This window comes from Nothoprocta perdicaria, unplaced genomic scaffold (genome assembly GCF_003342845.1).
Source record: "Nothoprocta perdicaria isolate Ctin4 unplaced genomic scaffold, notPer1 scaffold_33, whole genome shotgun sequence".
In the NCBI taxonomy this organism is placed as follows: Eukaryota; Metazoa; Chordata; class Aves; order Tinamiformes; family Tinamidae; genus Nothoprocta; species Nothoprocta perdicaria.
In genome coordinates this window covers 950,106-977,925 of record NW_020455566.1, presented here as the reverse complement: position 1 = coordinate 977,925, position 27,820 = coordinate 950,106, and the positions used below count along the sequence as shown (strand labels likewise).

At 59.2% G+C, this 27,820-nt stretch overlaps 2 protein-coding genes across 2 annotated transcripts; one reads left to right on the top strand and one right to left on the bottom strand.

Moving 5' to 3' along the window:
- Positions 1 to 3,298: 3,298 nt before the first annotated feature.
- Positions 3,299 to 4,017, bottom strand: LOC112950928 (cAMP-dependent protein kinase inhibitor beta-like). The gene is made up of 2 exons (XM_026043558.1): positions 3,869 to 4,017; positions 3,299 to 3,434 (listed from the first exon to the last, which is right to left on the bottom strand). The coding sequence occupies exons 1-2, from the start codon at positions 4,015 to 4,017 to the stop codon at positions 3,356 to 3,358; spliced, it is 228 nt and encodes a 75-aa protein (XP_025899343.1). The 3' UTR covers positions 3,299 to 3,355.
- A 15,298-nt stretch (positions 4,018 to 19,315) lies between these two features.
- Positions 19,316 to 26,160, top strand: SERINC2 (serine incorporator 2). The gene is made up of 10 exons (XM_026043571.1): positions 19,316 to 19,385; positions 22,624 to 22,785; positions 23,194 to 23,381; positions 23,462 to 23,541; positions 23,850 to 23,987; positions 24,147 to 24,316; positions 24,492 to 24,582; positions 24,697 to 24,832; positions 25,147 to 25,359; positions 25,841 to 26,160. The coding sequence occupies exons 1-10, from the start codon at positions 19,347 to 19,349 to the stop codon at positions 25,977 to 25,979; spliced, it is 1,356 nt and encodes a 451-aa protein (XP_025899356.1). The 5' UTR covers positions 19,316 to 19,346; the 3' UTR covers positions 25,980 to 26,160.
- Positions 26,161 to 27,820: the final 1,660 nt, after the last annotated feature.

The following is a 27,820-nucleotide window of genomic DNA, read 5'->3' as shown; positions in this document are numbered from 1 at the left end:
GTCTTGTGTGTGCGGGCACATGCGTGATCGCAGGCGTGTTCAGGGACACGCGTGGGCTTGGCCATGTGCAGTGTGTGTGCAGGGACACGTATGAGCTCTGGCATGTGTGCGGGGACACGTGGTCCTCGTTGTGTGTAGCATGGGTGCACAGGGACACGCGTGTCCCCAGCTGTATGTGCAGGGACACGTGTGACAGCCCTATGTGAAGGCATGCACATGGTGCTGGCCGTGTGTGCACCGGGACACGCGTGTCCCCAGCTGTATGTGCAGGGACACACATGTATGTGGCCGGGGCCACGCGTAGCAGCTATGAGGGGCACGCGTGGTCCCCGCCATGTGCAGCCCGTGCCGTTGCGGGAGGTGGGACGCGGCGCTGTGTCATCGGCGGCTCCGCATCCTGTTGCACAGGATGTAGCAGCCTTGGAGATGCCCCCATGGTGGCACGCGTCATCACCGAGGCCGGCTTGGCACGAATCCCCCAGGCGGGTACCCGGGAGGCCGCGGAGCAGAGGGTTGGTGGTGGTGGAGGACAGCAGGCCAGGAGGACCTTCCGCATCACCTCCCTAGGAGCCCATGGGTCCCCGGTGATGGGGGAGGAGGGGGCAACCGCATCACCGTCACCTGGGGTGGCGGGCGCAGAGATGCCCCTTCCCGTGGTTATTCCTCAGGGGGAGGCTCTGATGGGGCAGAACAGCCGCTCGGATGCCGCTGTGGTCGGACGCGGCCCCGTGTGGGTGCCGGTGCCACCGAGGGGACGGCGGCAGCTGCGCCCGCCTCCCCGCTTAACCTTTCCTCCACTTGCAGCTCCTGCCATGCGGCCGAGCCGGGGGGGACGGTGGCCCCTGGCCCGCTAGGCACCCACTGCGGTGCCCATGGGACACCCGCTGCCACCCCAGGTCTTGCCCGTGCCTCGTGGGAAAGCAGGTGACGTGGCCACGTTTGCAGAGCTGCTGGTTGCGGGCCGGGTGCTGCCACCCTTGGGTGCCCTGTTTGAGCTCTGCTCTGCCAAGCGCCCAGCTGGAGACGAAGCGAGTCCAGGAGGCACCCGGGGACACCCTCTGCCCGGCCCCGGGCTGTCATTGCAGGAGCTAAAAATAGAGGGGAGCTCAAATTCAGGCTCCGGAGAGGGGCTCGGCCGCGGCTGCTGTCCTCGTCACCCGAGACCCGCTGCAGAGCAGCTTCACAGGAAAATACAGTTTATTACCCAAAGAGATCCCTGGGCCAAACACCCCCCGAGGTGCTTAGTGCTCTTCCTCAGACCCTGCTGGTGCCGTGGGACGGGGCACAGCTGGCGCGGGGGAATGTCCCCGCTCCTGCCCGCTGTCCTGCAGCCTCCGCCCAGCTCTGGCCTCTGCGCTGCTCCCAGCCCTCCTGCGAGGCTGCGGGATGACACAAGACACAGACACCTCCCACATGCGTCCATGCACACAGGCACACGAATATCCCTGCACACCGGCACCCATGCATGCAGACACGGGTGCACATGAGCACCCATGTACACAGTAAGCACAGACACACATGCACACGCTCACCCTTGCACATGAGAACCCATGTACACGGTCACCCTTGTGTACAAGCACCCGTGAATATGGCAAACCTGGGCAGCTGTGCACATGGTCACCTTTGCACATGAGCACCCACGCGTGAGGTCACCCATGCACACAGCGAACATGGACATGCACACATGTGAACACACATACATGTAGTCACCCTTGCTCACGAACACGGCAAGCGTGGGCATGCCAGCGCCTGTGTACATGGCCACCCTTGCAGATGAGCACACACGCACACAGCGAGTCCAAACAGTCCCCCCCACATGTACACCCATGCACAATGGTCACTCTTGCATGTGAACACATGTGCAAGCACAGACACCCCACATGAACATCCATGCACAAGGTCACCCTTGTACATGAGCACCCATGCGTGTGGTCACCCTTGCACACACCCACCCATGAACACAGCAAGCACAGACACCCACACATGGACACCTGTGTAGAAGGCCACCCATGCACATAGCAAGCATGGATATTCACGCACATAAGCGCCCAGGTACACGGGTGCCCACCCACACTGACACTCGTGCCCATGGACACGCGTGGACGCCCATGCATTCCCACACCCACGTGCCCGTGCATGGGGACGTGCAAGGCCCTGGCTCTCCCTGCAGCTGTGCCCGTGTGCACAGATGCGCACCCACGGACACAGGGACACACGACACTCTCCCCAACAGAGCTGCTTCCCCCTTGCAGATCCCGAGACACCCTGGGCGCTGCCACCAAGGCCACCGCGCTGGGGCTGCTCCCTCGTGGCTCTGCAGAGCCGCCGGTCCCGCTTTGCTAGTCCCACAGCGACAGCTATAGGTTGGCTGTCCCGTCCCAGCCTCCGCTCGTGTCCTGCCACGGAGCAGCCGGCTCTGCAGCGACCTCGCTGGCTGCCGCTGTGCCCGCACCCCAAGCCACCCGTGGCATCGGGCCGTGGAGGTCCCAGCCCCTGCACTTGCTGCTGGTTTCCTCCCTCCGGGTGGTCCCAGGGCTCCTGTGTTGGGGCTGCAGGTGGCTTTGGCAGACGCAGGTGCCCCAGGGTGTCCAAAGCAGCAACACCTTGGTTGTGTCCTCCACAATCTCCAGCACGGTCCCCACGGCAGCAACAGCCCCACACAGAGGGTGTCCCACCTGGTGAGGTGGATACCAGGGGGTCCTGCTGTCTGGCCCCCCAGCGCCAATGGGAAGGCTGCCTTAGCCCCAGGGCTCCCTGGCCATGGGCTTGTCCCTTGCCCTGCTCCTGCTGCCCAAGCAGGGATGGCGCTTGGCCAAGGCCAGTTTCCCTCAAGAATCACGAGGTGCCACCACCATGAGGCCGGACGTGGGCTCCTTTTGTGTGCTAAGAGCTCAAGGGGTGCTTCAGACCCCCCATGGGGGACGTTGGTGCTGCCCCCCGGGCCTGAAAAGCATCATCCCCTGGATAATGGACAGAACATGAACACAGCACCCAAAACATCACAGTGATGAAGACGCCGAGGTCAACCCGCTGCAGGCAGCTCGCCCCACTCCTCGTGGTGGCCACCAAGCCAAGAAGATGCCCCCCTGGAGCCCAGTCCCACCAGTTGGTTCTGGTGCTGCAGCAGGAGAGTCGTTTCCTCCAGCGGGACGAAGCTCCCATCCCGAGGTGGATCCTGCTCCATTACCGCAGGTCCCTCCGTGCTCCACTGTGCCGGGAAGCGGCCGGTGTCCGTGCTGCGCTGCACCGAGGAAAACGTGGACAACTCCAGGCCGCGCTGCTGGAACTCGCCCCGTTCTCCACATTGTCCCCAAGCCCTGCTGGCCAGACACGCATTGCCGCAGCCACCACGGGGTTAGGATGTGTCCTTCAGCTCTGGGCTTTGGAGCTGCGGAGGGGGCACCTCCGTGGATGGTGACTGCATCTCCTGGGACCTGTCTGCGGGGAGAGCAGGTGGTTGAGAGGACCCCAAGCCCTTTCCACCAGCTGGTCACCACCTTCCTGAGCACTGTGGTCTTCACTCGTCTCCCCAGACCTCATGACCCCCCTGCTCTGATACCATAGTGATCACCCAAACACACAAACAACGTGTTCCCCCACCGCCCCGAGAGCAGTGGTCATCACCCACCTCCCCAGACACTGTGGTCCTCACCCACCTCCCCAAACACCCTGGTGCTCACCCATCTCTCCAAATACCATCAGCCACTTCCCCAAACACTGATCATCACCAAACCACCCCAAACACCATGACCATCCCATGCTCTGCTATGAGGCACCAGCCCGTAGCCTCAGTCCCTGTGGAGCGACAGGCAGAGCTCCCCGTTCTCACCCCTTGGTGCAGCAGAAGGTCGACCCCGGTGGCCGTCACCTACCTGCGCTGAGGGACATCTCGGCGAGCTTGAGCGGCAGGTCGGAGGGGCTGACGCCGGCCGGCGAGCCCAGGATGTCGGGCAGGGCGTTGCGGCGGCCGGTCCTCCCCGAGGACGCGAAGTCCAGCACGGGCTCCACCTCTGTCATGCTGCCCCTGGGGCGACACGGCCACCACCCCGTCAGCCCCGTGGGCATCTCCAGGGGATGGGAAGGACCCCAGGGTCCCGAGAGGACCCCAGTGCGAATGCGGAGCGTCCTTACCGAGTGCCCTCCAGCCTGTCCCGGTGCTGCGTCCCTGCGCTGCTGTCACCTCCCTACTCCAGGCTCTCGGTGGCTGTGTCCCCTCAGTGTCACCCCGCAGCCACGGCCTGGGGAGGGCAGAGCAGAGAGTCACCAGCGATGCCCACAGGGCCACCCTGGTGCTTTGCTTTCCCAGGAACGGGGCGATCCAAGGTCCCTGAGTCCTTAATAACAGTCGTGGTGGGATGTTGGGAGCTGCTGAGCCCTGGGCCTGGCCAGGGGGAAGTGAGCTGGGCTCGGGCAGGGTGTAGGGAGGAGGGTGAATGATTAACCCGGCCGTTAGCAAACGCACAGAGCTTGCGCTGCTGGGGGAGGAGAGAGGGTGGATGGAAAACCCGCCCTAGAGCCCTTGTGGTGCGGGGAAACTGAGGCACTGCAGGGCGGCTGGGGTGCGCGAGATCTGTGGGGACACAAGAAGGGGTGCCGTGAGCATGGAACGTGCACGTGCATGCTTGCACACTGCATTTGCACGTGCATGCACGCACATTACCTGCATTTGCACGTGCGTGCACGCACGCGTTAGCACACACGCGGGCACGCATGCAAGGCTGCACACGCGTGCTCTCATGTGCTGCTCGCTTGCATGCACACGCACACACGTGTGCGCTTGCTCGCTCTGTGCCAGCACCGAGGCAGCGGGACAAGAGTCCTGCAGGGCTGGATCAAAGCACACCCGGGCTCCTGCTGCCTCAGGCGCTGCACACACATGCAATGAAATCCTTCCCAGCACGGGCTGCATCCTGCCCGTCTCCTTCATCTCTGGAGCAGCCTGGGATGGGGGGCACAGCGCCAGGGGGATGCTCGCCCTCCGTGGGTAACTTGCAGGGGACACTTCCTTGGGCAGCAGAAGGGATGTGATGACCCTCCTGCCTCAGGGCCAGCTCCTGACCCCTGTAGCCATCGGAGCGTCACGGGAGCAGGTTCTTGGGCTCTCCCAGATCCCGAGGACGGCGACCTGAGCCCCTGGTGCAGGCGTTTCCGTGTGCCCAGGAGGCCACAGCAGCGCGGGAGCGGGCGCCCGCAGGTGCCCGTGTTTCCCAGCTGCCTTGACTGCCACACGGGGAGGTTCAAGGTGCCAGTCCCTGACCTTGCAGCACATTGAACCAAGCGCTGAGCAAATAAGGCGGCAGGAAGGCCGGAGAGGAGGCCCGGAGCAAAGGCTGCCACCTCCGCCCGGGCTGTGGGGATTTCTAGGCGCTCTAAGCAGGGACTATTTCCAGTCTCTAACCAGGGTGTCATGTGGAAGGCCATGGGGGCTCAAGTTTTAATACTGCTAATGGGGATATAGGGCAGAAATAGGCCTTAATCCTGCTGTGAGAGGGGTTGCAGAGGAAGTTGCTGGGCAATGGGGCTGGTTTAACCAGAGACCAACAGCCACCAAATAGACCAAGCAGTCCCTGGGGACTGGAATAGCAGATGGTAATAATTAAACACAACATAAAATCTGAAGAGCTGAGAGATCTCATGGAAAACACAAAACAAAACAGATCTATGCACTTATGGGAGGGTACTGATAGGTTTGTACTTCAAGTCTAGAGCACAGAAAAATCTCATTCCAGTCACCTCCAGATGAGATTCCCTCCTGGAAGCAATGTGTGACTGGGAATCACCAAGGGGAGACCCTGAGATCCAGTGTAAGAGCAGGAGAGATGGTCAAGGCTGTGGACAACACAACCGTGGCCAGTAAGGACACCAAGATCGCACAGAACCCCCAGGCGTGGGCCTCCAGTGCCCGCCCCAGCTTCCCCTTGCTGCTGAGCAGCACATCTCCCTTCCTTACGCTAAGACACTTAACATCAGTAACTCTCATTACCCTCTAAGCCCCTTCCAGTTGTGCGCTGCGCTTTAACGTTTCATCATGCCCCTGCTATCTTGTATCCATCCTGGTTGCATGACCTGCTTTCCACTTTCTCTGCATTTCCTTCTTGGGCTTGAAGCTGGGGAGAACTCGGGACTGAGCCCCACTGGTCACTCCCAGCACGGCCGGTTCCTCCTGCAGACTGGGGGCCTTGTGCCCGCTCAGGGCACAGCTCTTCTGCTTCTCCGTATCCTTTCCAAAGAGATGTCCTCTGTCAATACATTGAAGTCTCTCTTCCTCACCACCATCTTCTCTAAATCTATGTTGCTTTTCTTTATCTGTCAGCTCCTTTGTTTTTGCATGCTTTAGGAAGTTATGTTTCATCAATTTTCCCTCCAGCTGCAAAAATTAGGAATTTACTGTCCGCACGATAGCCTGAGGTGTCTCCTAGTCAAGCTGCTCTTCCCTGGGATGGCAAAGGGCAGCACATGTCAGCTCAGGGAGGGACGTAGCCCAGCCTCCAGCTGAAGGGTCGATAAATAGTTGTGTCCAAGCACCAGTTCAAGGGGAGCAGTGCAAATGAAGGGCTATAAAGTGGGAGGCCAATTATGTTAATCACCTTTAGGCTTGGATCCCAGAAAGCAGACAAGTACAGAAGTCAAGAAGTGACTTTTTTTTTTTTTTTTTTTTTTTTTCCTGAAATCTGTAGGCCACATCATCAAGTTACTTGGATAAATGAATGATGTGTTATTGCTCTGTGAATTCTGGTCTCGGGATCTTTGCTATCAGAGATGACAGCAAAGTTCAGCTATGTTTAATACCCTCATTAAAGCTTGGAAAAATCCAACCTGAGTCTCTCCAGACAGGATTTCAGGCTATTTGTATAAACTGTCACTTTTGCTTATAATGCTAAAAACACAAATCAGAGCAAGTCCTGCTCTAGGGCAGCAGTGAGACCCGCTCACGCACTCACTGGCATCCAAACTCCAAGTTCCTCCGAGCATCCGAAGGGCAAACCTAAACGCTGCCAACACGCGTTGGATGCTGCCGCACGACGGAGGTGTTCCACCTCCGTCCAGCCCTCGATGGCACTCACGGCAGTGCCTGCAATGACCGGGGCAGCGTGGGGCTCCAGCAGCGACAAAGCAACCTCAGACCGCAAGGCTCATTAGTGAAACAGCTCTGTGGTGCCAAGGCAAGCCCTGGAAAGCTTGGGAAGGAGAGGGAGGTTGCCAGGGTGGTGTGGATGCAGCCCTGTTGCATGGACACGTCGGCAAGGCCATGGAGTGTGACCTGAGACTATCTACTCCTCTCCCTCGGCATCTCCAAGCTCCTAACCTCGTCTCTTATCCCCGGTTCTCACCCCAGGTTGTCTGTCCTCTCCAGCTCTTTTTCCCCTGGTGCAGAAATGCTCTGGAGGAGCCCAACCCAACCGTATCCCTGCTGAGCATCTGCAACCCCTCCAAATCTCCTAGAAGCTCAGAAATTGGTAAAATGGAGGCATCTTTTCCCATCTCCTGCTGAAGCTGCCAATCATTTCCCGAGAGAAGGAGAATGCTAGCGCTGTCCTGAAAGAACCGAGGCACAACAAATGAGAAGCCATCCAGATTGTCCTAATTTCACTCCAAGGAAAGTCGGAATTGTTCTTAGGGGTATGTTGAGCAGCACTAAAAGCTCAGCAGGATGAGGCAGGAGCTGGCATGAGGACATGAGTCGAACAGTGAAGCTCTGCGCCGCAGGACCACAGGCACCTCTGTCCTTGGGCAGCTCCCACGTGTCCCAGATCCTCCCCTTGGGACTCCCCCTGTGCTGGGTTCCTTGCTCAGTCCTCCTGGATTTAGAGGGGCTTCCTGGCTGCTTCCAGCAGCTCTATGTCTTACAGGGTTGTTCCCACCATGAACCACGTCCCCAGACCCTGCTGTGGGACACACAGCCCTCACTAATACCATCCATCACAGAGGAGATGCCAGGCACAGTGCTGGACCTTCTCCTTGCCCACACATAACCTGCAGGCTCTCAACATCTCTTCCTTGCCCTCACTGGCCTCTGCTTGGTCCCGGTGGGTGGAAAAGACATTGCAGCAAGGATGTGGGACCAGGCAAAGCTCTACGAATTACCCTCCCACCCCCTGCAGCCCTGTCATGGGTGACTTGGGCCTGGCTTTACCTCTAGCCAAGGCTCTGCTTGGTGCCTCCAGCACCTTTCACAACGACCATCGACTTCCATCCCTGTGTTTGGCCTTGAGAAAGGTGGGAACAGCACACAGTGAAGCAGGGGCACGTGAACACAACGTGCTCTTTCCCGCAGGGAGCCGCGGTCCCTGCAGCCCCCAGTCACACGGGAGGAGGGATCCTGCGCAAATTTGTTTGCTGCGGTGGCAAACAGAGGTAAATAGGAGCTTCCCTTGCAACATGTCTCAGTTGCAAAGAAGGTGATCTAATGGGAGGTAATTATGATGATTGAGCCCTCAGCAATACATCTCCCACTGTAACCTTTAGTTAGCTGCTCTGACGACTGCACAAACTATAATTTTACATAATAAACGTGTCACCCACATCTAAAGTGGTTTCATTCTTTCGCAGTTTCAGGCGCTCTCCTTGCCAAATGGCTCTTCAGCAGCTGCTCCAGGCTGAGCGCTCTTGGGCTGGAGCCAAGGGCTCCTCTCTGCCGTGGGGACATCCCCCGACGTCCCTGCCCAACCCGCGACTTGCAGCTCCCAGGCAGGCACCAGGGCAAACAGAGGCTTTCCTGGTGAGGACGCTGCAACGCGAGCCGTGGGCTGGTTGGACGCCAAGGCTTGGGAAGCAGCTCCTGGGCATGCACGGGGGCCAGCCGGATGCCAGGGAGCAAATGACAGGCTGCGCCGTGCTGGAAGCATCGGGAACTGGGAGACACGGAGGCTTTGGGTGTTTCTGGAGCACAAGGACAGCGTGAGCCTCTTGCAACGCTTCTCCCAGTGCAGAGACTTCCCCCCCTTTCTCCTCCAACTGCAGGGCCAGCCTGCCCTTGCTCTCCCCGGCCTCATCCCTGTTGTTCCCACACTCAATTTGTCTCGGAGTGCTTTGCAACCTGCTTTTATCCCCCTGGTCCTGGCTGCCTTGAGCACTCCCTGATCTGGCAGCTGCTCCAGGTTTCCTATCCTGCTCCCTGCTCAGCCCTTGTGTGTCCCCCAGGATCCTCTTCCTTCACATTCCCATCTGGCCGGGGGCTCTCACAAGCCAAGGAGGCGCAGTGCTGCTTGGCCAGAAATCTCTGTGGTGCCTGGAGCAAGTCTCTCCATCCTGACCAGCAGCCTCAGCCCGGTTTAGATGTCCTCACTTCCTTGCCTCCTCTCGCACGCTGGGATCCCACCACCAGGGCAGCTCCCCTGAACGGGCAGACACCCGTCTAACTCCCTTTGGGAAGCAGAGCCAGCTCATGGCTGGCTGGCATCCGGGGCTTTCTGGGAAGCCTGGCATGAGCACGGCATGCCAATGCCGTGAATATCGCTTCCCACCCTGCCCCTTGGCAGCCAGCAGGCTTTCTCCTTCCCAAGGCACTCGCTCCTCATGCAGGCAGGGTGCTGGAAGGCTTCCAGGGTGCCCTGTGCGTGCCAAGTTGCCCCCCGAGACCCCCGGGTCCACCTTCCGCGCCGCCGAGAGCAGGGAGCGCAGCGGGAAGCGTCGCACAGAGGCCGCTGCAGCCTCCAGATGTTTCCTCCTGCATGGATGCTGGAAACATCTCCGGGATTCCCCAGCCAAGAGACAGCTCCGCAGGAAGCCCTCACCCAGCAGCACCCACCACCAGAGCTGGCAGTGACGAGAGCTGGGGAGGGAAGAAATCTGTGCAGCTCTCCCTGGGTTTGAGATGTGTGTCCTGGAGCAGGACCAGAGCAGAGGTCTGCTGTGGTCAAGCGGGGAGCTCGAACTGCTTGCCAGAGACACAAGCCAAGGGGTTGAGGGTAGAAAAGGGCTGTGAAACTCCTATCCTGCTCCTGGCTGCCCCGGGGAGTGTCCTGCTGGGTGTCTGTGCCCCTGTGGGATGCAGGGACCCTCCAGTTGGAGGACGCCAGACCCATCCCGTCTGCAAGAGGCTGCAGGGCCACTTCGCAGGTGGGTGATGGAGCTTTGCTGGCCTAACCTGGAGCCAAATTTGAGGGCCAGACTCTGTCCCCAGGCGCTCTGGTTCCTAAGGTCAGGGATGCTCATCGTGGACCGCCACCATGGAGATGTACAAGGCAAGAGGTAGATCTTCTCACCTCTTCGAGAGGTGAGTTGTGCCAGCTGCTGCCTCCCATCTTTCCACGGAGCAACCCCCTCAGCCCGGTGCTCTCCAGGAAGCCCCAGGTACCTGCTGAGCCCCCAGTCCTCCCTCCATTCACCACGTGCCTTCAGGAACACCGGCACAGCCCCATGGTCACCCCCAGGATCAGCATGGGGCTCGGCATGAGTCTGCACGAGCTGCTTATGGCTGCGTCCCCGCGGCACTGGTGCGTCCAGCAGGAGCAGAGGAAGAGCATGGGAAGGCCGTGCTCCTGGAGCTGCCCAGATCCTCTTGCCCCGCTGACACTCCCCGGAGGTCTCCTGCTCCTGCAGGCCTTCCCTGGCCTCTTCCTGCCCCTGCACCATCCCTCTCGCAGTGTCTGGGGTCTCTCTCACTCCCCACTGCTCCGTCCCTGGGCCCAGCTGCGTTTCAGTGTTTGTAGACAGTCCAGATGCCGCAGAGCCACCAGCCGAGGGCTGGAGCATGACCTCGGAACAGGTCAGAAGAAGACAGAAGAACTGTTTGCTCCTCACATTTAACAAGGTGAGCAGAGCCCGACTCTGCCACATCCTTTCCCTTCCAAAACCTGCTGCTCGTAGGCACGATGCGGCTGGGCAGATCAAGCGGGGAGCCCACAAAGGGATTTTTCCCACTGTTTCTGTCCCGTTCCTCCTGCAGGGGACACATCCCAGGAGCAGGGCGTACGCACGGCCCCAGCAAGGGCTCTCTTGGCAGGCGGTGCCAAGGTCACCGTGTGAGCAGAGGACAGCCACAGCCCACGTCCTGCCCTGGCTCCCCCTTGGTGTCACTGCTATGGAGCCAGATCCGGGGAGCAAAGATATCCAACCCACAGCATCTGCAGAGGGAACCGTCCCGAGTAATGGCCTGAAGACAGCGAGGAGGAGCTGGACCCTGGGGAGATCTTTGAGATCTTGCCCTCAGGGTGTCTCTGTTCCCATGGGAAAGACACGTGCAGAGCCCAGAGCCTGGGCTGGTTCTCCCTGGGCTATCCCTGCACTGGGTACCCGGGATTCCCTGGCTTGGCCGTCTGAAGCAGCCCTGGCCGAGGGGAGCTGCTCTTCCCGGGGAAGTAGATTCCAGCAAATGCCCCAGAGCCAGAGGGAGAAGTGGGATCAGAGAGAGGCTGAAATGAAGAGAGGTCTTGGGGCAAGGCTGGGAGGGGCAGAGTGTCTCCAGGGAGGAAAGGGGACAGGAGGTGGCCGAGCAATGGGCTCGGGTGCCAGGACAGCATGGAGCCCAAGGTCCCACCGTGCAGCCCTGGGGGTTGATCCTGCGCTCAAGCTCAAGCCATGCACGGGAGCAGCCAGGGCCGGGTGCAAGGGTGCTGCTTGTGTCCTGTCCCCCGAGGTCCTGCGCAGCCACCTGCTCCCGGCAGTGACCGGCACCAGCGCAGCCCAGCGCTCCAGGGATGCCCGGAGCAGCGCCGGGCACCATGACCGCCCCTCTCGCTCGCTGCAAAGTTTCCTCCCCACAAAACCCGCGTTGTCCGCAGCCTCCCGCAGGGACAACCGCGCTCTGCTGGCAGCGGAGATGCCTCAGGTGGGCACCGGCCCCCCCGTGCCCATGGGCACCCCGCATGCATGCCGGTGGCCCAGAGCCTCCCTGCGCCCCAGCCCCGGCGCTCACCCAGGCTCTGCCGGAGCTGGTGCCGGAGCGAGGAGATGCAGTGGCAGGAACGCAGGTGTCGCCTCGGCCCGCGAGCCAGACCTTAGGGCATCTCCGAGCGAGGCACGCGGAGGCAGCCGCACAAAGCCCCGGGTACCAGCGGCTGCGAGCAGCCTCGCCGCCGCCCGCACCACGCGCCGCGCAGGGGGAGCGCCCCGCGGCCCGGCCTGCTCGGCCGCCGGCGCATCCCGAGCGGCTGCGGCTCCGCGCGCTGCCCGCGCTGCCGGCGTACCCGGCCGGGCTGCAGCCGCCTTTGGGCTGCCCGTGCCCTCGGCACGCGCCGTCCTGGTGCCGGGATGCCCCAGAGCCACCCCTGGCTGCCTCGGGACTTGGTTGCTGCCCACTCGAGCTGCGCGCTCAGGGATGCCAGCACCGGGATTAGCGGCAGGGCGACGGTCCCTCCTCCGGCGCTGCCTGCATGTCTCCCCTCCTTCCCCCCCCCGCCACCAAGGGGCCCTTTGGGGGGTGTTCGGTGCTTCCTGGGTGTCCATTACCCCCCGATCAGCACCTCCAGCAGCCCCCACACCAAGGGGGTCACCTGCATCACGTACCTTAGGTTTAGCCTTAGGGCTTTGCCTTAGCCAAAACCAACTGGGGGGGCTCCAAACCTTTGGAAAAAATAGTATTCCCTATGTGTGGCTGGAAAGATCATAGCTCTGTATGTGGAACTCGCGTGCGGGAATCTCTTTGTTTGGCAGCCTCGGTACAGGGCACCCTGGGGTGCATGTGGCTGCACTGAGCACCCGTTCTGCTTTACCTCCTGTCCGACCATCCTGTCCGAAATGTGAGAGAGAAGAGGGAAGTGCTGGATGGAATTGGAGCTGAAAGTTGGATTCACCTGCAGGAATGCTGCCTGTGGATGAGCCTGAGCTGCAGACTCCTCCATATCCTGAAGTGCGTGTGAGGAGGGAGTCCCCAGGGTCAGGGAAACGTGGTAGGAGTGGAGCAACGGGGATGCAAAATGCCAATGGGAACACATATGAGCACCAGCAACCTGCAAAGCACAGGACGAGTCCCAGTGCACCGGGCGAAGGGAATGCACTCGTCCAGCTCCCCCGGAGCGGGGAGGAACGTGCAGCTCCCCAGGCCCCGTGCGGGCTCGGTGGGGCGCTTGGAGGTGGCGGGGGGCAATGGAAGGCATGGGCAGGTGGGAGCTGCTGGCCAGCGGGAGGGATATTTACCCGGCTGCTCGCTCCGGCGCTGACGGGAGGCTCTGCTGGCGAGGAGGAGGCTCTGCCCGACGCTATTTTTAGCTGCTGGTGCTCTGCTTTCTCCTTGACTCTCTCCCCGCGCTGCAGCCGTCTCAGGCCCCGGGTGCCTGAGTTGGCACTGAGCGATATTTATCTTGCCCGGCTTCCCATGAGATGTGGCGCCCTTTGGAAGGGGTTTTCCTTCAGTGCCCTGAAGTGGGGGGTTCTTCTTTCCCCTGGGTGCCCCCAGGGGATGCTCTGCCCCATTTCTGCCCAGGATGAGCCTTCACTCCGCAGACATCATCCTTGGGGGACACCTGGGTAAACTGAGGCAGGACGGCAGCGCTTTCTGGGGCACTCCGGGAGCTGCCGAGTGCGAGACACGGCGAATACGGAGCTCAGCCCCTCCACTGAAGCCTGCAAAGCCCTCTGGGTTCGAGGTCCGTGGCACACAAACCCCCGCTCCCCTCGCATCCCGACGGGATGAGCATCCCTGATGATGGGGGATCTGCAGCCACCATGACTTGGGTGGCGGTTTCATTCCCAGAGTGACTCCAGCCCCCAGCAGTGAATCCCCCTCAAAAGTCAGGCTCAGAACAGGGAGGAAACGGGCTCAAGAGAGGCTAATCTCTGCCCGAAACCTCGCCGCTTGCCTCCTGCCAACGCTGCCCAGCTGCTTTATCGCAGCCGTGCAGCAAGGTCGGGAAAAGCTGAGCTTGAATCGCAGGGGCCCGGGTTGGCTGGGCGGCCTTGCCTGCTGTGCGAGATGACTGCGTGTCAGAGCTCAGGGGCTGCATACGGCAAAGCAAAATGCCGCATTTGTCCCTGCTCGGGCAGGGGAAGGAGCAAGCTGCCTCTGCTGCCCAGAGCTGCGGGGCGAGAGCGTCCATCCATGTCCGTCCGTCTGCCCGTGACTGTCCATCCATCTGTCTGCAGCGCCAGGGACTGCAGACAGGCCTCAGAACCTTGAAGGTTTTCTAGCTGTTTGGGGACTCAGCTCCTGTCCATCAGCCCTTTGCTATCCCACTTCTAGACATACCTTCCTGATGTCCAATATCTCCTGGCTTCTTGCTGGGCACCTGGCTGACAGAGGGGAGGTCATTTCCAAGGCACTGAGGTTATTCTGAGCTGTCTCCTGGCCTGCATCAGTCCTGGTGCTAGTTCCAGGTGCACGGACAGCATTTGGGATCTGCAGGTCCTGCCCTGCCTCTGACTGCAGACTTTCTACGAGGCTCCACCAGATGCGACCATGGGATGGAGGTGTCCATCTATGGACCCTGTCTGTGGACCCAAAGGATGGAGCTGGCTCCTGGATGGCTCTGCAGGTGCTTTAGCAACGGGCTAAACTGAGTTAACTGAGCTAACTGAGCATAAATAAAGCATCCACAAGGTAGTCTTAATGGGTAAAAAAATGAAGCCTGCTCTTCATGCTCCAATAACTGCAAGATGCCTCAGTGGGATGCAAGGAGCTTCTCCAACACCTCCCAGGCAGGGCTGAGCCCAGTGCATGAAGATGAATAAGCCGATGAGCAAATTGCTGCAGAGATGTGCAAGGTGATGGAGCGGCGCGGCTGCCCCGACAGCCCCAAGCGCAGCGTGACGGCCCTCGCTGGTCTCAGTCCCCTTGGGCTGCAGCCTGCTCTCCAGGTGGGAAGGAGGTTTGGAGCAGCAGGGATTCAACTGAGATTTCTGGGCTGGGGGAGCAGGTTCAGTCCGTGCTGATGGTCAGACTGGGTGAGGTCTGGGTGGTCCTGCAGCAGGACGAGGCGACTGCTGCATCCCCGTGTCCACCCCTGTGTCCACTCTGCATTACAGCAAAGCAGCCTTTGGCCAGAAAAAGGCACCAGATGCTCCCCGAATCCGCAGGGACCACAGCAGGTGTCACCCAGCACATCCATAACACCAAGCTGTGGTTTGGACCACAGTGCAGACCCGGTTGGATGCTCTGCGCTCCCTCCACCTCCAGCAGCGAGGGGGATTTGCACAAAGCTCCTGGCGCCTGGGTCGGGCTTTTTTTATCCCTGGCTGCTCTTACATTGACATTCTTAGCTGTGCCACTGGCTTCAGCGCTGCTTGCTAACCCCTTTTACAGGGAGCTAAATATAGTCCACGCAGCTAAGCAAAATCTGCTCAGCGGGGCCACGTGGGGCTCCCCGGAGCTGCTGCAGCAGCCCATGGGGACCAGGACCTCCTGATGCCACCAGGGAATGCACTGACTCAGGTACCTGTGACCACGACAGGTCTCGCTCTGCTGCATCATGTCCATCTTCCTCTCCAGCCTGATCCTCCCTGTTGTCATTGATGTCCTGCTGTCCCCCTCTCCGGTGGCTTCCACCGTGCCTGGGTACCCGCTCCCTTCCCGCCTTGGGGAGGTTTATCTAGCAAAGCCAAAGCCATCCCAGGGCTGGGGACACACCGGGGGGACCTGCTGGGTGAGGGATGCAGACGTCACCCCAGGGATGCAGACGTCACCCCCGGGATGCAGACGTCACCCCATTCCTGGCACCCTCCATGCTCACTCACATACGGAAAAGAGATGCAGGGACATGGCAGTGGCCTGTGGAGGTGACAGCAGCAGCCCCCTCGCAGGGCACAGTGGGCTTCATTCTGCTCCTGTCAAAGGGAGATATTTCCACTGGAGCCACAAACTCATTAAGAAGCCACTGATCTAATTGTCTCTATGTCAGGGCTTGTGGCTTTTTGTTTCAAAGAGAATTGCAAGTTGCAAATGCTGCCTGGAGAAGTCTAATTGGTTCCCCATGGCTTATTACCCATTTTCCCCAAATGAATAATCCCTAAGGCTGCAAACGAACAGGCCAGTAAAATTATTTATGCCCAGACCAGCTTCCTGAGCTGATTTCCAACCTTCCTTTCCCACCCTGGCAGTTCCCTGCCTGGGTGAACCTGTTTGGACACAGGGACGCCGCTTTTCTGTGATGTGGGACCATCAGGGTGCACAATGTTGGGCTGACCATAATTCCCTGGGTGCTCCGTCCTCCTCATCAGCCAGGCTAGGAAAACCCCCCTCCACTAATGACTCCTTCCAGAGGACATTGGACACGGGTGGCAGGAGCATCGCAGGCCTCCAAGTGTCACCTTGCAGTAGGTGCCCGTGCCACGCGTAGCAGGGATGGACAGGCTGCAGGTAGGAGGTCTCAACCAGATGCAGACATCCCCACACAGCCACAGCCCACCCGTCCGGGCCCTGCGGAGCTTGCTCCATGAGCAATCCCAGCATCCAAGGAAACGAGGGAAAAATCCCCCCATTTTTGGTGACAACGAGGCCACGCAGCGAGAGGCAAGAGCAGCGCGTGCAGTGTCTGCTGAGCCTCGCCAGTGGCAGGGCTGCGTTGCCCTGCATCGCCAGGGCAGCTGGAGGGAGCCTGGCTCACGTCTCCCTGCTCCGACGCTCCTGCTCTGCCACAGCAGGAGCTAAAAGCTCAGGCAGATCCTTCCATTATTCATGGGGCTAAAAGAAGAACCACGTCCTTCTGTCGGGTGGATCAAGGACACCTTTAGGTCATGGTCTCAGCCAGCTCCTTCCTCATGCAGCCTCCCTACCCCATCGCCTCTCTTGATTTTTAGCCTCCCTTTGGGGAGCTAAAATAGTCCCCAATGGAATCCAAGCCCCCAACACACACAGACACATCCGCAAATTTTCCATCCTGAGAGAGACCCGACAGCTGTTGTGACAGCGCAGAAACTCCTTCCTGCACTCCAATCCATCACCCACTCCCTATCTGCCTGTGGTGATGAGAAAGACAAATAGTATCTGCCCTAGTTTGGCAGGAAAACATGGAAGCAGCTGGGAGCCACCAGGCTCAGCCTTGCTGCCAGCGAGCCGCGTTGAGTGCAATCCCGCGCTAAGTCAGGCTTCAAGGGCAGAGGGTGGCCAGTTTTCTGGCCACATCGGAGCAGTTTTCTTGGTCTCCATCAAGCTCCTCTGTTGGGTTGGTCTCAAGGAGGTTGGTCCATATGCAGTGCTGATCCATGTACCACAGCACTCTTCGGGTTGGCAAGGAAGAAAACGTGCTCTAGCTACAGAAACGTGGGGGTATATTTGGTTGCAGCTCATGTGTGTTAAGCTGCTCAGTGCTGGGAGCTGTGCACTGCTCAAGAATGGGAGGGTCGTGGCAAGCAAAATGATGAAGCAGGCGCTCCAGAAGGACAGAAGATAATTGCATGTGCCTGGAATATCTCTCTTAAAAATCACTCCCTGACGGTGAAGATGTGGGATTTGTATATCGGCAAACAGCCCAGCTGCTCAACCCATTCCTTTATTTCCACTCAGTTTGAATCCTGGCTTCCGTGACCCGGCACACGCAACCTCTGTCTGTAATTAAAGGCCATGCAATCATACATTGCTAGTCTTCCTGTGTCTCTGCTTATTGCAGAAGAGCTTAGAGTAAAACTAATTCCCTGCCTTGAAAGCATCCTTAGACAAAGGGGGAGGGAGATGCATCAATCTTGGGACCTTTGCATGTGTCCTTTCCATCCCAGCTGGCTTTGTGCCCATTTCCCTTCTCATCTTGCAGGTCCAGGATCACCAAAAGGCAAAACATGACTGAGAAAATGTGATGTTGGTGGGAAATAGGGGTGCTTGCACAAGAACCTGGCCATGGGGCACATACCTTCCGTGCCCCTGGACACAAAAGCCGCACGTTCCCAGGCCAAGGGTAGGATCCAGGCTGCCTCCAAAGAGCTGGAGTAAGGAGGACCCACGCATCAAGAGTTTCTCATGGACTCACATCCCCCCCGATATAACCGCTTTATCGTGTCCGCATTTGCCTGCACTATACAACGCTGTGAAGAAAAGGTGTTTAAAGGGTTTTAAGCGAGAGTTATTAATTACTGTAATGTAGGTTTGCCCGCGAATAGCAGCGCTGAGGCTCAGCAGGAACCCTCCTGGCTGCACCCATGGCTAAGCTGGTATTGTCCCAGATACTCTCACATGAGATCATTTGTTTTCCACCCCACAGGCTCTGTCAGCTCTGTCAGGAGGTTGTCTCTATTAAGCTGAGCTTGGCCCAGCTCGCCACCAAGCTGATGCCACCCCCGACTTCACTGGCCCTATAACCCCCTACAAGGGGGACAAAACTGTTGTCTGGTCCCTGAAGCATCACGGGTGTTGGGGAGGAAGGAAATCAGGGCAGTCCCCTCTCCCCTGGGCCTCCTGGGCGCTGCCTGGGTGCTGCTGGAGCCGGGTCCGCGGCTCCGGCCACGTCTGCCGACCCGCGCGGGGCGGACGGCGCTTCCCGCCGTGCCAAGTGCCCGCGGTGCCCAGCAAGGTCCCAGTGAGCACAGCCGGCGGCTCTGCAGACTCCTGGGGGCCACGACGGGGAAGGGAGCAGCAAGGCAGAAGCTGGAAGGTCCCGAGGACCAGTCACACGGGAGATATTGCTACCTGCCTCCCATGGCCTAGGCCTGGCCCAGGGCAGCTCTTGCTGCAGGCCAGTCCGGCAACCGATGGGAGTCAACTTGCAGTCACCAGACCTAGAAGATCCCTTGTGCGGCCGGGATGCAGAGCTGCCCTCGGAAGAACAGCTCTCAGTTTTCAGCCCTGTCACAGGAGAGCAGGGTGACGCCGTGAAATTAGATATGGCCCTGGGCCACCTGTTGTGGGCTGCTGTTAAAGTGCACGAGTCAGTCCCAGCAAGGGAGCGGGAAGGCCAGGAGCAACCTCTGCTCATCATCTCGTTGCTGCCAGTAGAGAAGGTTTCCCTCCAAGGGATGGACAGCCTGCAAATGCCATCCCCCTGCAGTGCATCGGCTGGGCTGCGGCTCTGCCCCAGCTCGGGAGGCGCTGCAGACTGGCGGGGACAGCGGGGAAGGGGACAGTGGGGAAGGGGAGCGCGGGGAGCCTGGCACAGCCTCCCTCCCTGCTGCACCAGGGGATCCCCACAGTGCCCGCGGATGCCGCGTCCAGGCCTTGGGGATGCGGCTGATGGAGAGAGCGATGGAAAGGGCTGCGCAAGCCCCGCATTCCCCGTGCGCTCCCACGGGGCCGTGTCCCCAGGGTGGCACCTAAGCGCAGGGTTCTGCCGCCCGCAGAGCCGCGCGGTGCCAGCAGACCCTCGGGAGCCGCTCGCCCCGCTTGCAGCCGGGGCCGCGCGGCGGGAGGCGCCTCCCGGGCCGGGGCGGGACGAGGCCCGACGCGACGGGGCGGGGCGGCAGCGCGCCGGGCCGGGCCGAATCGAGCCGAGTCGGGCCGAACCGAGCCGGGCCGAATCGAGCCGAGCCGGGCCGGGCCGCCGCGCACGATGGGGGCCTGTCTCGGGGTCTGCTCGCTGCTCAGCTGCGTGAGTGGCCGGGGGCGCTGCGGGCGGCGGGGGCTCCGCGGGGGAAGGGGCGGCCGCTGCACCCGGGGCAGCTGCAGGGATGGGGGGAGAGGGGACAGGAGCATCGTGTGGGGGGCTGCACCTCGTTACACACAAGGAAGCCGCGGGGGTCCTGCTTGGTGGAGGGGCACAGATCTCGGCACATCCCGCGGGGATGTGGCACGTCCTTGTGCACAGGCAGTTCTGGCAGGGTCCCGAGGGGACACGGAAGGTGTCAAGGTGTCCTGAAGGGGTGTCACACCCCACTGCACCCGGGGAGTCGGGCTGGTGGCGTCATGCCCCGCTGCGGGTCGTGGGGGCCGGGACTGGGCAGAGCCCGAGCAGGGGGAGCAGGGGGGAACCTGCACTGCTGCTCCCGGGGTCCGAGGCTGCTGCCCTGGGCTCGCTGCCCACTCCCAAGCGGGGGCCAGAGAGGAGCCACGAGGGGTCCACGAGGGTCCTCTTGCTTTTGGGGTGGGGGCACCACAGTGATCCCCCCCACCTCCTTTTTTCTATCTGCACATCAAGGAGAGCAGGACCAGGCGAGTGAGCCCCCCAGGCTTTCCATCCGGGGGCTCGGAGGTGCCTGTGCGACGCCCATGGGTGCCGTGCCTGGTGACGCAGCGACCGTCGTGGCCTATGTGCTGGCACGGCCGCTGCACCCGTGGGCGGGAGGCGAAACCGGCCCGGGCAGCAGACGGGGCCGGTTCTGCAAGGTGGCCCAAAGCGCCGATACCTCCAACAAGCTTCAGAAATATGAAGCTCGGGGTTGGCCAACACATCCTGTGCTGGAAACACCAGATGGATCCTTTGCCATGCAGGCAGATAACAGAAAACTTGGCAGTGAATCAGGATGAGGATGAGAAGGACCCTGCCCTGGTTTTGGATTTTCCTCCCTGGAAAATGTTCTGGCCAAGGGAATGGGGCAGAGGCACCAGCTGGGTTGGTTGCCCCGTTCCTTCCCATGGTGCTGGTGAATTGGAGGGGCCTCTGAGCTCAATTCTGGTCTGAAAAACCACGAAGGGGAAACAAAGAAGTGTGATTATTTTTTCTTGTTGTTTTAACAAGGAAACCTGATCCAGCTTCTTGGCCTCCACTTGAAACGTTCAACTCAAAACACTGCTTTGCCCTGCGTGATGTCCCCTCCAAACGGCCGAAAATGCCATTCCCCTCAGAGAAAGCGTCCCTCCCCTCGGGTTAAGCAGTCCCGAGGAAGCAGCGAGCGCGAGCGGGTTAATCTTTAATCTGGCTGCAACCGATGCTCTGCAGCAACTACTGCTTATGTGGAGCTGCCACTGCCCTTTGGTTTCCTTTTTCCGATGTGGCCGATGTTGCTTGCACGATAATCAAGGTAACGCTTGCAGTTGCTTTTGAAGGTCCACTTAGGGTGCATAACAAGGCATACCCAATGCTGAATATATATATATATATATATATATATATTTTCCTTGCATTTTGCTTGCAAGATGCAGGGCTGGCTGCAGTGGGCACACGGGACCAGGCTCAAAGGGAAGGTGTCCCCGAAAGGCTGATTCCAATAAACAGTGGTGCCACATCCCCATCTTTCCTGGAGAAAACCCCTTCACTGCACTGTCCCTACTTGCCTACTGTGGGGAAAACCTGTACGTAATAAATGTGTGTCCTACAGGTACTTGTAGGTGCTGTTATAGGGACCGCAAGGTGCAATTCTGCAATACAATGCATAAAAAGGATGTTCTCCACATACAATTCAGTCTTTTGCAAGCTTTTGCAAGCCGGGGTTTGCAGCTTGGGGTGCAGCAATGTGCTGCTCAAACCCAGAAGGAACAGATTTCCACACCAGGCTTAATCCGCGTGCGGAGATTTCACAGCATCCGTCCTCGTTGCTTTGCCAACCACGGGACTGAGAAGAGCTTGCAGACGGGAAGCGATGGCACCCCAGGGCCTCAAAACCCACAGCAACAGCTTCTCTAGTGACAAAAACCTCAGTTTTTTTTTTGTTTGGGGTCTTTTTTTTGAGCTGGCAGAAATTCTATATTTAAAAAATATCCTTTTCCTCCTATTTCCTGTTTTTTTATTTCAAAGTGATAAGCAGTATCACTCCTGTGTTCCGTACGTACTCTTGTGTCCCTGGTGAATTGAATGACTATAGAAAGGAGTGCTCTTAAGTCAGAGGAGAATCATAGATTTGGAAATTTTGTATTTTTGGGGGGCATTTTTAGATTTTTGCAGTATGTCTCAGCCTTTTCTGTTCATTTACACACATGCAAGCCCGGAGATACTTTATTAACCCGTTTTCTTCCTGGGTATTTAATCTGGGACCTCTTGCTCTTGTTACATACATTGTCCTTTGGAAATGAATTAGTGCCCCAGAAATGATCAGTTTCCAACCAAAAAAAAAGTTCTTAGGCTCTCTTGTCTGAAGATGTGGGGTCCTTGCTCCAGCTTTACACCGGTTGAAGATTTGGGAGTTTCCATGGGGCTGCTGTGGCTGGTTGCACAGTGCATTGGGAAATTGCAGCCTTGCAACGCCGGTGATTAAGAGGGGAAAAATCTTCCCCCTCCTTGCACGGTGCTGCCCAGATAGGAAGCCGGGCGGCAGGTGCTGGTTCCTCAGCTCCTGTGATCAGCCTCTCGTTATGCAAATCCCCTGATTCACTCGTCCTCGCGTGCAAAGGATGGGGACCCACCTGGCTCCCAAGCCTTGGCTTGGTGCAGGGAGCTGAGCAGCCAGCGCGGGCTGACTTGTGCCCGGAGGCCTATTTTGTTTAATCCCAGACTGAACTGCTGTGCTTAGTGTTGCTTTATCGTTCTTCTTACTTTTATTGGTTTTATTCTTATTATCATTTTTTTTTTATTATTATTGAAGGTAGCAGCTGTCAAAACTCAGGATATGGTAGATAAAAGTGAAAAACTGGTGAAAAGGTATTCATTTAATATGTGGGAGTGGGTTTTAAAGCATGTCAGTGTTACCCAGGTGTGCGCACCTCTGTGCTGGTGAGCGCGGTGCTTACCGGAGCAGCAAAGCGTGCGATGAGGGTGCATCCTTGCAGGGCTGCAGGCGCCGGCAGCGCGAGCTTGCAGTGGCCAGGGTGGCTTGTGAGCCTGGTTTGTTAAGAGGTGCCTTGTCTCTGAGCCAGCCTAGTTTTGCACATGGGTGCCCCCAGGAAAAGTCACCCCTGGGTGCGTGGCCGTGTGGTTGGGTCTCCCCCAAGCCCCCCGATACGGTTTTGGTCGGCAGGCGTCCTGCCTCTGCGGCTCGGCCCCGTGCCTGCTCTGCGCCTGCTGCCCCTCCGCCAAGAACTCCACCGTCTCCCGCCTCTTCTTCACCTTCTTCCTCTTCCTCGGCACCCTCGTGTCTGTCATCATGATCATACCCGGCGTGGAAAAGGAACTCTACAAGGTAAAGGATACCTGCGTGTCTGCTGAATGGGGAAGCTGGTTTTGCTGGGCTTGATGTTGCTCGTGTTCCGCTTTTCCAAAGAACTCACTGGGGGAGGGTGTTTTTAACCCTGTTTTCCGAAGGAGGTGATGATTGCACCAGGAAAAGCTCATGCATCATCTGCTTTTCCCAGCTGTCTATGGGACAAGTCCCCTGCATCCCACCTTGGGGACTGAAGGGACCAAATGACTTGGATCAGGAGTCAGGATCTTGGCTCGTGCTGCATGCATGGCCTTCATCCTGACTTGCTGCTGAGCCCTGGGGTGCCCCTTAGCCCTGGTCCCTCCCGAAGCTGCTCTGCAGACCACATCGGAGCAGGTCCCGGGAGGATGCTCAACTAGTGCTCTTCTACCCCTCTGTCCTTTGCAGCTCCCTGGCTTCTGTGAAGGCAGCGCGTCGCTGCTGGGGTCCCAGGGCCGCATCTCCTGCAGCAGCTTCCTGGGCCACAAGGCCGTGTACCGCATGGGTTTTGCCCTGGCTGCATTCTTCTTCCTCTTTGCCGTGCTCATGGTGTGTGTGAGGAGCAGCAAGGACCCGCGCGCAGCCTTGCAGAATGGGTGAGCAGTGCGGCCCCGTGGCTGGTTCCCGTGTCCCCGCGTCCCCGCGCCGCCTCCTCACCTCTCACTCTCATCCGCAGCTTCTGGTTCTTCAAGTTCCTGGCCCTGGTTGGGATCACGGTGGGGGCCTTCTACATCCCCGATGGCACCTTCACATCAGGTGGGGAGATGCGCGCTTGGGGTTTGCGCATCGCCAGTGTGGTTGTCCTCTTCTGCTGTGGCTGGGGCAGGTCCTGCATCCTCTCTAGGGCATCTGCTACACAAACTGTACACAAATGTATTGTCTTTAAACACTGGTGGCAATGGTTGCCCCTGCCTCATGTCATGGCATGTTCTTTGGGTGCAGATTTGAACCCCAAGGTAGACAGGGTGGTTCAGATCCTAGGACTGGAGCCACAGTGGAGGCCATTGATCGAGCTGCCAAATCTTCCTTTTTCCCCTTTGTTAACTCTCTTCTCTCCTCCCAAGTGTGGTTCTTCTTCGGTGTGGTTGGCTCCTTCCTCTTCATCCTCATCCAGCTCCTCCTCCTCATCGACTTCGCCCACTCCTGGAGCCAGCTGTGGCTCCACAATGCGGAGGAGAGCAACGGCAAGGGCTGGTATGCAGGTCAGTGTGGCAGGAGAAGAGGTCACTGGGGGAAGGTCCTTCTTGCTGGGGATACCTGTCCTACAGCAGGGACTAGCACCACCAGTTGGTCTTTGCAAGGAGACCTCAGGCTAAGGGCTGGAGGGCTTTGTTCCATCCACTCCACCTTTTCCTCCCCAGCTCTTTGCGTTGTCACCTTCATCTTCTACGCTACCTCCGTCACGGCTGTGGCCTTGCTCTACGTCTACTACACCAAGCCTGAGGGCTGCACGGAGAGCAAGGCTCTTATCAGCCTCAACCTCATCTTCTGTGTCATCGTCTCTGTTGTGTCCATCCTGCCTAAGATCCAGGTGAGGATGGACTGAGGGGGACCCTGGGCAGCTGGTGTTCCTGCCACTCGCTCGGTGCCATGGGCACTGTAAGGTCTAGGGCAGATATCAACTCTCCTAATTCCCGTGTCTTGGGGAAGCGGCCCCCATGTCCTTGTGTGGGCAACTTGTCCCAGGGACCTTGCTGTGTTTGCAGGAGGCTCAACCCCACTCGGGCCTGCTTCAGGCCTCCATCATCACCCTCTACACCATGTTCATCACCTGGTCGGCCCTGGCCAATGTCCCAGGTAAGCGAGGATCGGCCTCAGGCTCGCTGCCTGTATCTCGGGGACTCCTTCTGAGGTCTCCATGGGCCCGTGGGCTTGGAAGGAGGTCTTTGAGCAGGGCGTGTGTCTCTGCAGACCGCTCATGTAACCCCACACTGCTGCTGAGAAACAGCACCAGTGCTTCAGTGGCCACGGGGCAGCTCACGACGTGGTGGGACGCCCCCAGCATCGTGGGGCTGGTGATCTTCATCCTCTGCACGCTCTTCATCAGGTGAGCAGTCAGCCCTTACCTGCCTCCCCGAGAGGTTCTTGGAGGCTGTTGGGGTAAGTTGAGGCTCATGGGGGTTGTAGCATCCTCTGGGATTTGGGGAAATATCTCCAAGCCATCTCATTCCCCAGAGGTCCTGGGCCAGCTGATCTGCGGGGTCTCAGTGTGTTGGGAGTGCTCTGGACAAGTGGTGTCCTCCAGATCCCACTGGGTCCATGGGACAGTGCCAAAGGAGCTGCAGCCCAGAGGTGGCCCGGGAGGGAGTGGGGACGTTGCCTGCGTGCTGGCCCTGAATCCCCCATCTCGCCTGCCCTCAGCGTCCGCTCCTCAGACCATGCCCAGGTAAACAAGCTGATGCTGACAGAGGAGAGAGCGGCCGGCGCGGCCCGTGAGGACGCTGCCTTGGAGAGCGGCCCGCACCGCGCCTACGACAACGAGCAGGATGGAGTGTCCTACAACTACACCTTATTCCACGTCTGCCTTCTCCTGGCCTCCCTCTATATCATGATGACCCTTACCAACTGGTACAGGTGGGTGCCATGCAGGAGTGTCCCCCAGCACTGCGGGGAACTCTCTCCTTCTCCTGGGGTCCTCTCAGCTCCTGCCTGATGAGGGCATGGACCTTCCTGCACACACTCTTTGCTCACATGGCTGGAGCAAACGTCGCTCACGCCCTACCGAGTTTTAATTATATTTTGGGGGCGTTGATGTTCTCAGGGCTTGGAGGGACACTTGCAGCTGGAGCATTAAATGCAGTGCTGAACCTACGAGAGCAGAAGGTTCAGAGAGATGTGGCTGCTCCTCCTTTTGTTTAGTGCCCTTGTAAAATTGATGCTGTTGTCTCTAAGCTAGGAGTGAGGCAACCTCTGTGCAACGAAGGAGGTTTCTGACCTGGCTGGATACTGCCCAGATTTGCATCCCACCTCTCTGCTGAGCCTTAGAAGTCGTGGCGTGCATGATGCTTTCCTGGAGCTGCTGAGTGGTGCAGTGACCTGTGGTTTGGTGTTTCAGGCTGGATGAGAACTTCAAGATCATGACGAGCCCCTGGACCGCAGTGTGGGTGAAGATCTCCTCCAGCTGGGCTGGGCTTCTGCTCTACCTCTGGACGCTGGTGGCTCCCATTGTCCTGCCTGAACGAGACTTCAGCTGAGGTGGCCCCGGCCACCCCGCGGTTGGACTCGAGCGACTGAAGCTCCGTGACCGGGAGCTGCTACTCTGTCCCCACCTGGTCCATGAGACCCGGGACAGCCCCAACTCTGCCTTACCCTTGGACTTGGGTTTTGCACCTGAGAAAAGCTGCTCTGGCCTGTGCCTTCTTGCAGGTTTTTTTTTTTTCTATTTTAATTTTAAAGGGATCTTTTAAAGAGTGCTAAGTGGGGAAAATGGGTAAGCAAGAGAGGCGTGAAGCGCTTGAAGATGTTTCTCAAAGCTCTTGTAATAACCATACTTGTCTAAGTGCCTCCAGGCCTTCAAGGCTTGGCATGTTGGTAGTTGCTCACCTTGGTGCCTACCTGGGGACCGTGGTGCCTTCTGGAGCATGTCCGGCAGCCTCTGTGTAACACGAGTGGCAGGACCTGGCTCTGGGCCGCTGCTGGGCATGGCCAGGAGAAGCCAGGAGAGGCTCCCCACTGGCTGCTCGGCTTTGAGTCAATCACCTTGTCAATAAAGTCTCATTTAGAAAATGAAGCTGCTGGTAGATGACTTCTTTGGGGACCTTTTTCTGCATTTTAGAGATGAGCAGAACTGCCTGCGTAGCTCATGTGGGAACAATGGGATGGTGGGCATCAATTTGGAGCGCATCAGCTTTTCTGAGGGTGGAGAATTGTAGTAATTGGAGCAAAATTGGGGCACCCTGCGCTCCATCCTGGACATGCTCTCAGCTCCCATCCATACATTGTCGTGTCACAGAACTGGGGATGTGCAGAAGTGAGATGCACCCCCAGAGCGGGCAGGGGCTACAAACTGGCTTTGCCCACTGTGTTACCATCCTGCCAGGCCCGAAGTGGAAATGTGGACCCTGCTTGGTGCTTCTCTGTGTTTTGGGATGCTCCTGCTGCAGGAGCTCAGTGCAAACCATGCTGGGGTTTGCAACCTGTGCTGGGGTGTGCAAATGGCACTGGGGTGTCCAACACATGCTGAGGTGTGCAAACCATGCTGGGCTGTGCATAGTTTGGGGGTGCCTGGTGTGCTGGGCCGTGCTGGGGTGCACATTGGGGTATGGTGCACACCATGCAAGGTGCTGGGATGCACTGAGGCAGGATGCGTGCCATGTGCATGGGCACATGGTGATGGGGAGCACACCGGGGCAGGGCAGGGGACGAGCGGGCGGGAGGCAGCAGCGGGGCCCGGGCTGGAGCTCGGGGCCGGGGCTGGAGCTCGGGGCCGGGGCTGGAGCTCGGGGCCGCTGTCGCCACGCGGTGGTGCTGGCGGCCCGCGCTGCCGCCGCGGCACGGAGGCGGTGCCGCGCGAGCTGGGGGGCGACGTTCTGGGGTGTGCAAGCCGTGCTGGGTGTGCAACCCGTGCTGGCTGTGCAACCCCTGCTGGGTGTGCAAGCCGTGCTGGGTGTGCAACCCCTGCTGGGTGTGCAACCCCTGGTTTGGTGTGCAAGCTGTGCTGGGGTGTGCAATCCATGCTGGGGTGTGCAACCCNCCGTGCTGGGTGTGCAACCCCTGCTGGGTGTGCAACCCCTGGTTTGGTGTGCAAGCTGTGCTGGGGTGTGCAATCCATGCTGGGGTGTGCAACCCGTGCTGGGTGTGCAACCCCTGCTGGGTGTGCAACCCGTGCTGGGTGTGCAACCCGTGCTGGGGTGTGCAACCCCTGCTGGGTGTGCAAGCCGTGCTGGGTGTGCAAGCCGTGCTGGGTGTGCAACCCCTGCTGGGTGTGCAAGCCGTGCTGGGTGTGCAACCCGTGCTGGGGTGTGCAACCTGTGCTGGTGTGCAACCCGTGCTGGGTGTGCAACCCCCGCTTTCGTGTGCAAGCCGTGCTGGGTGT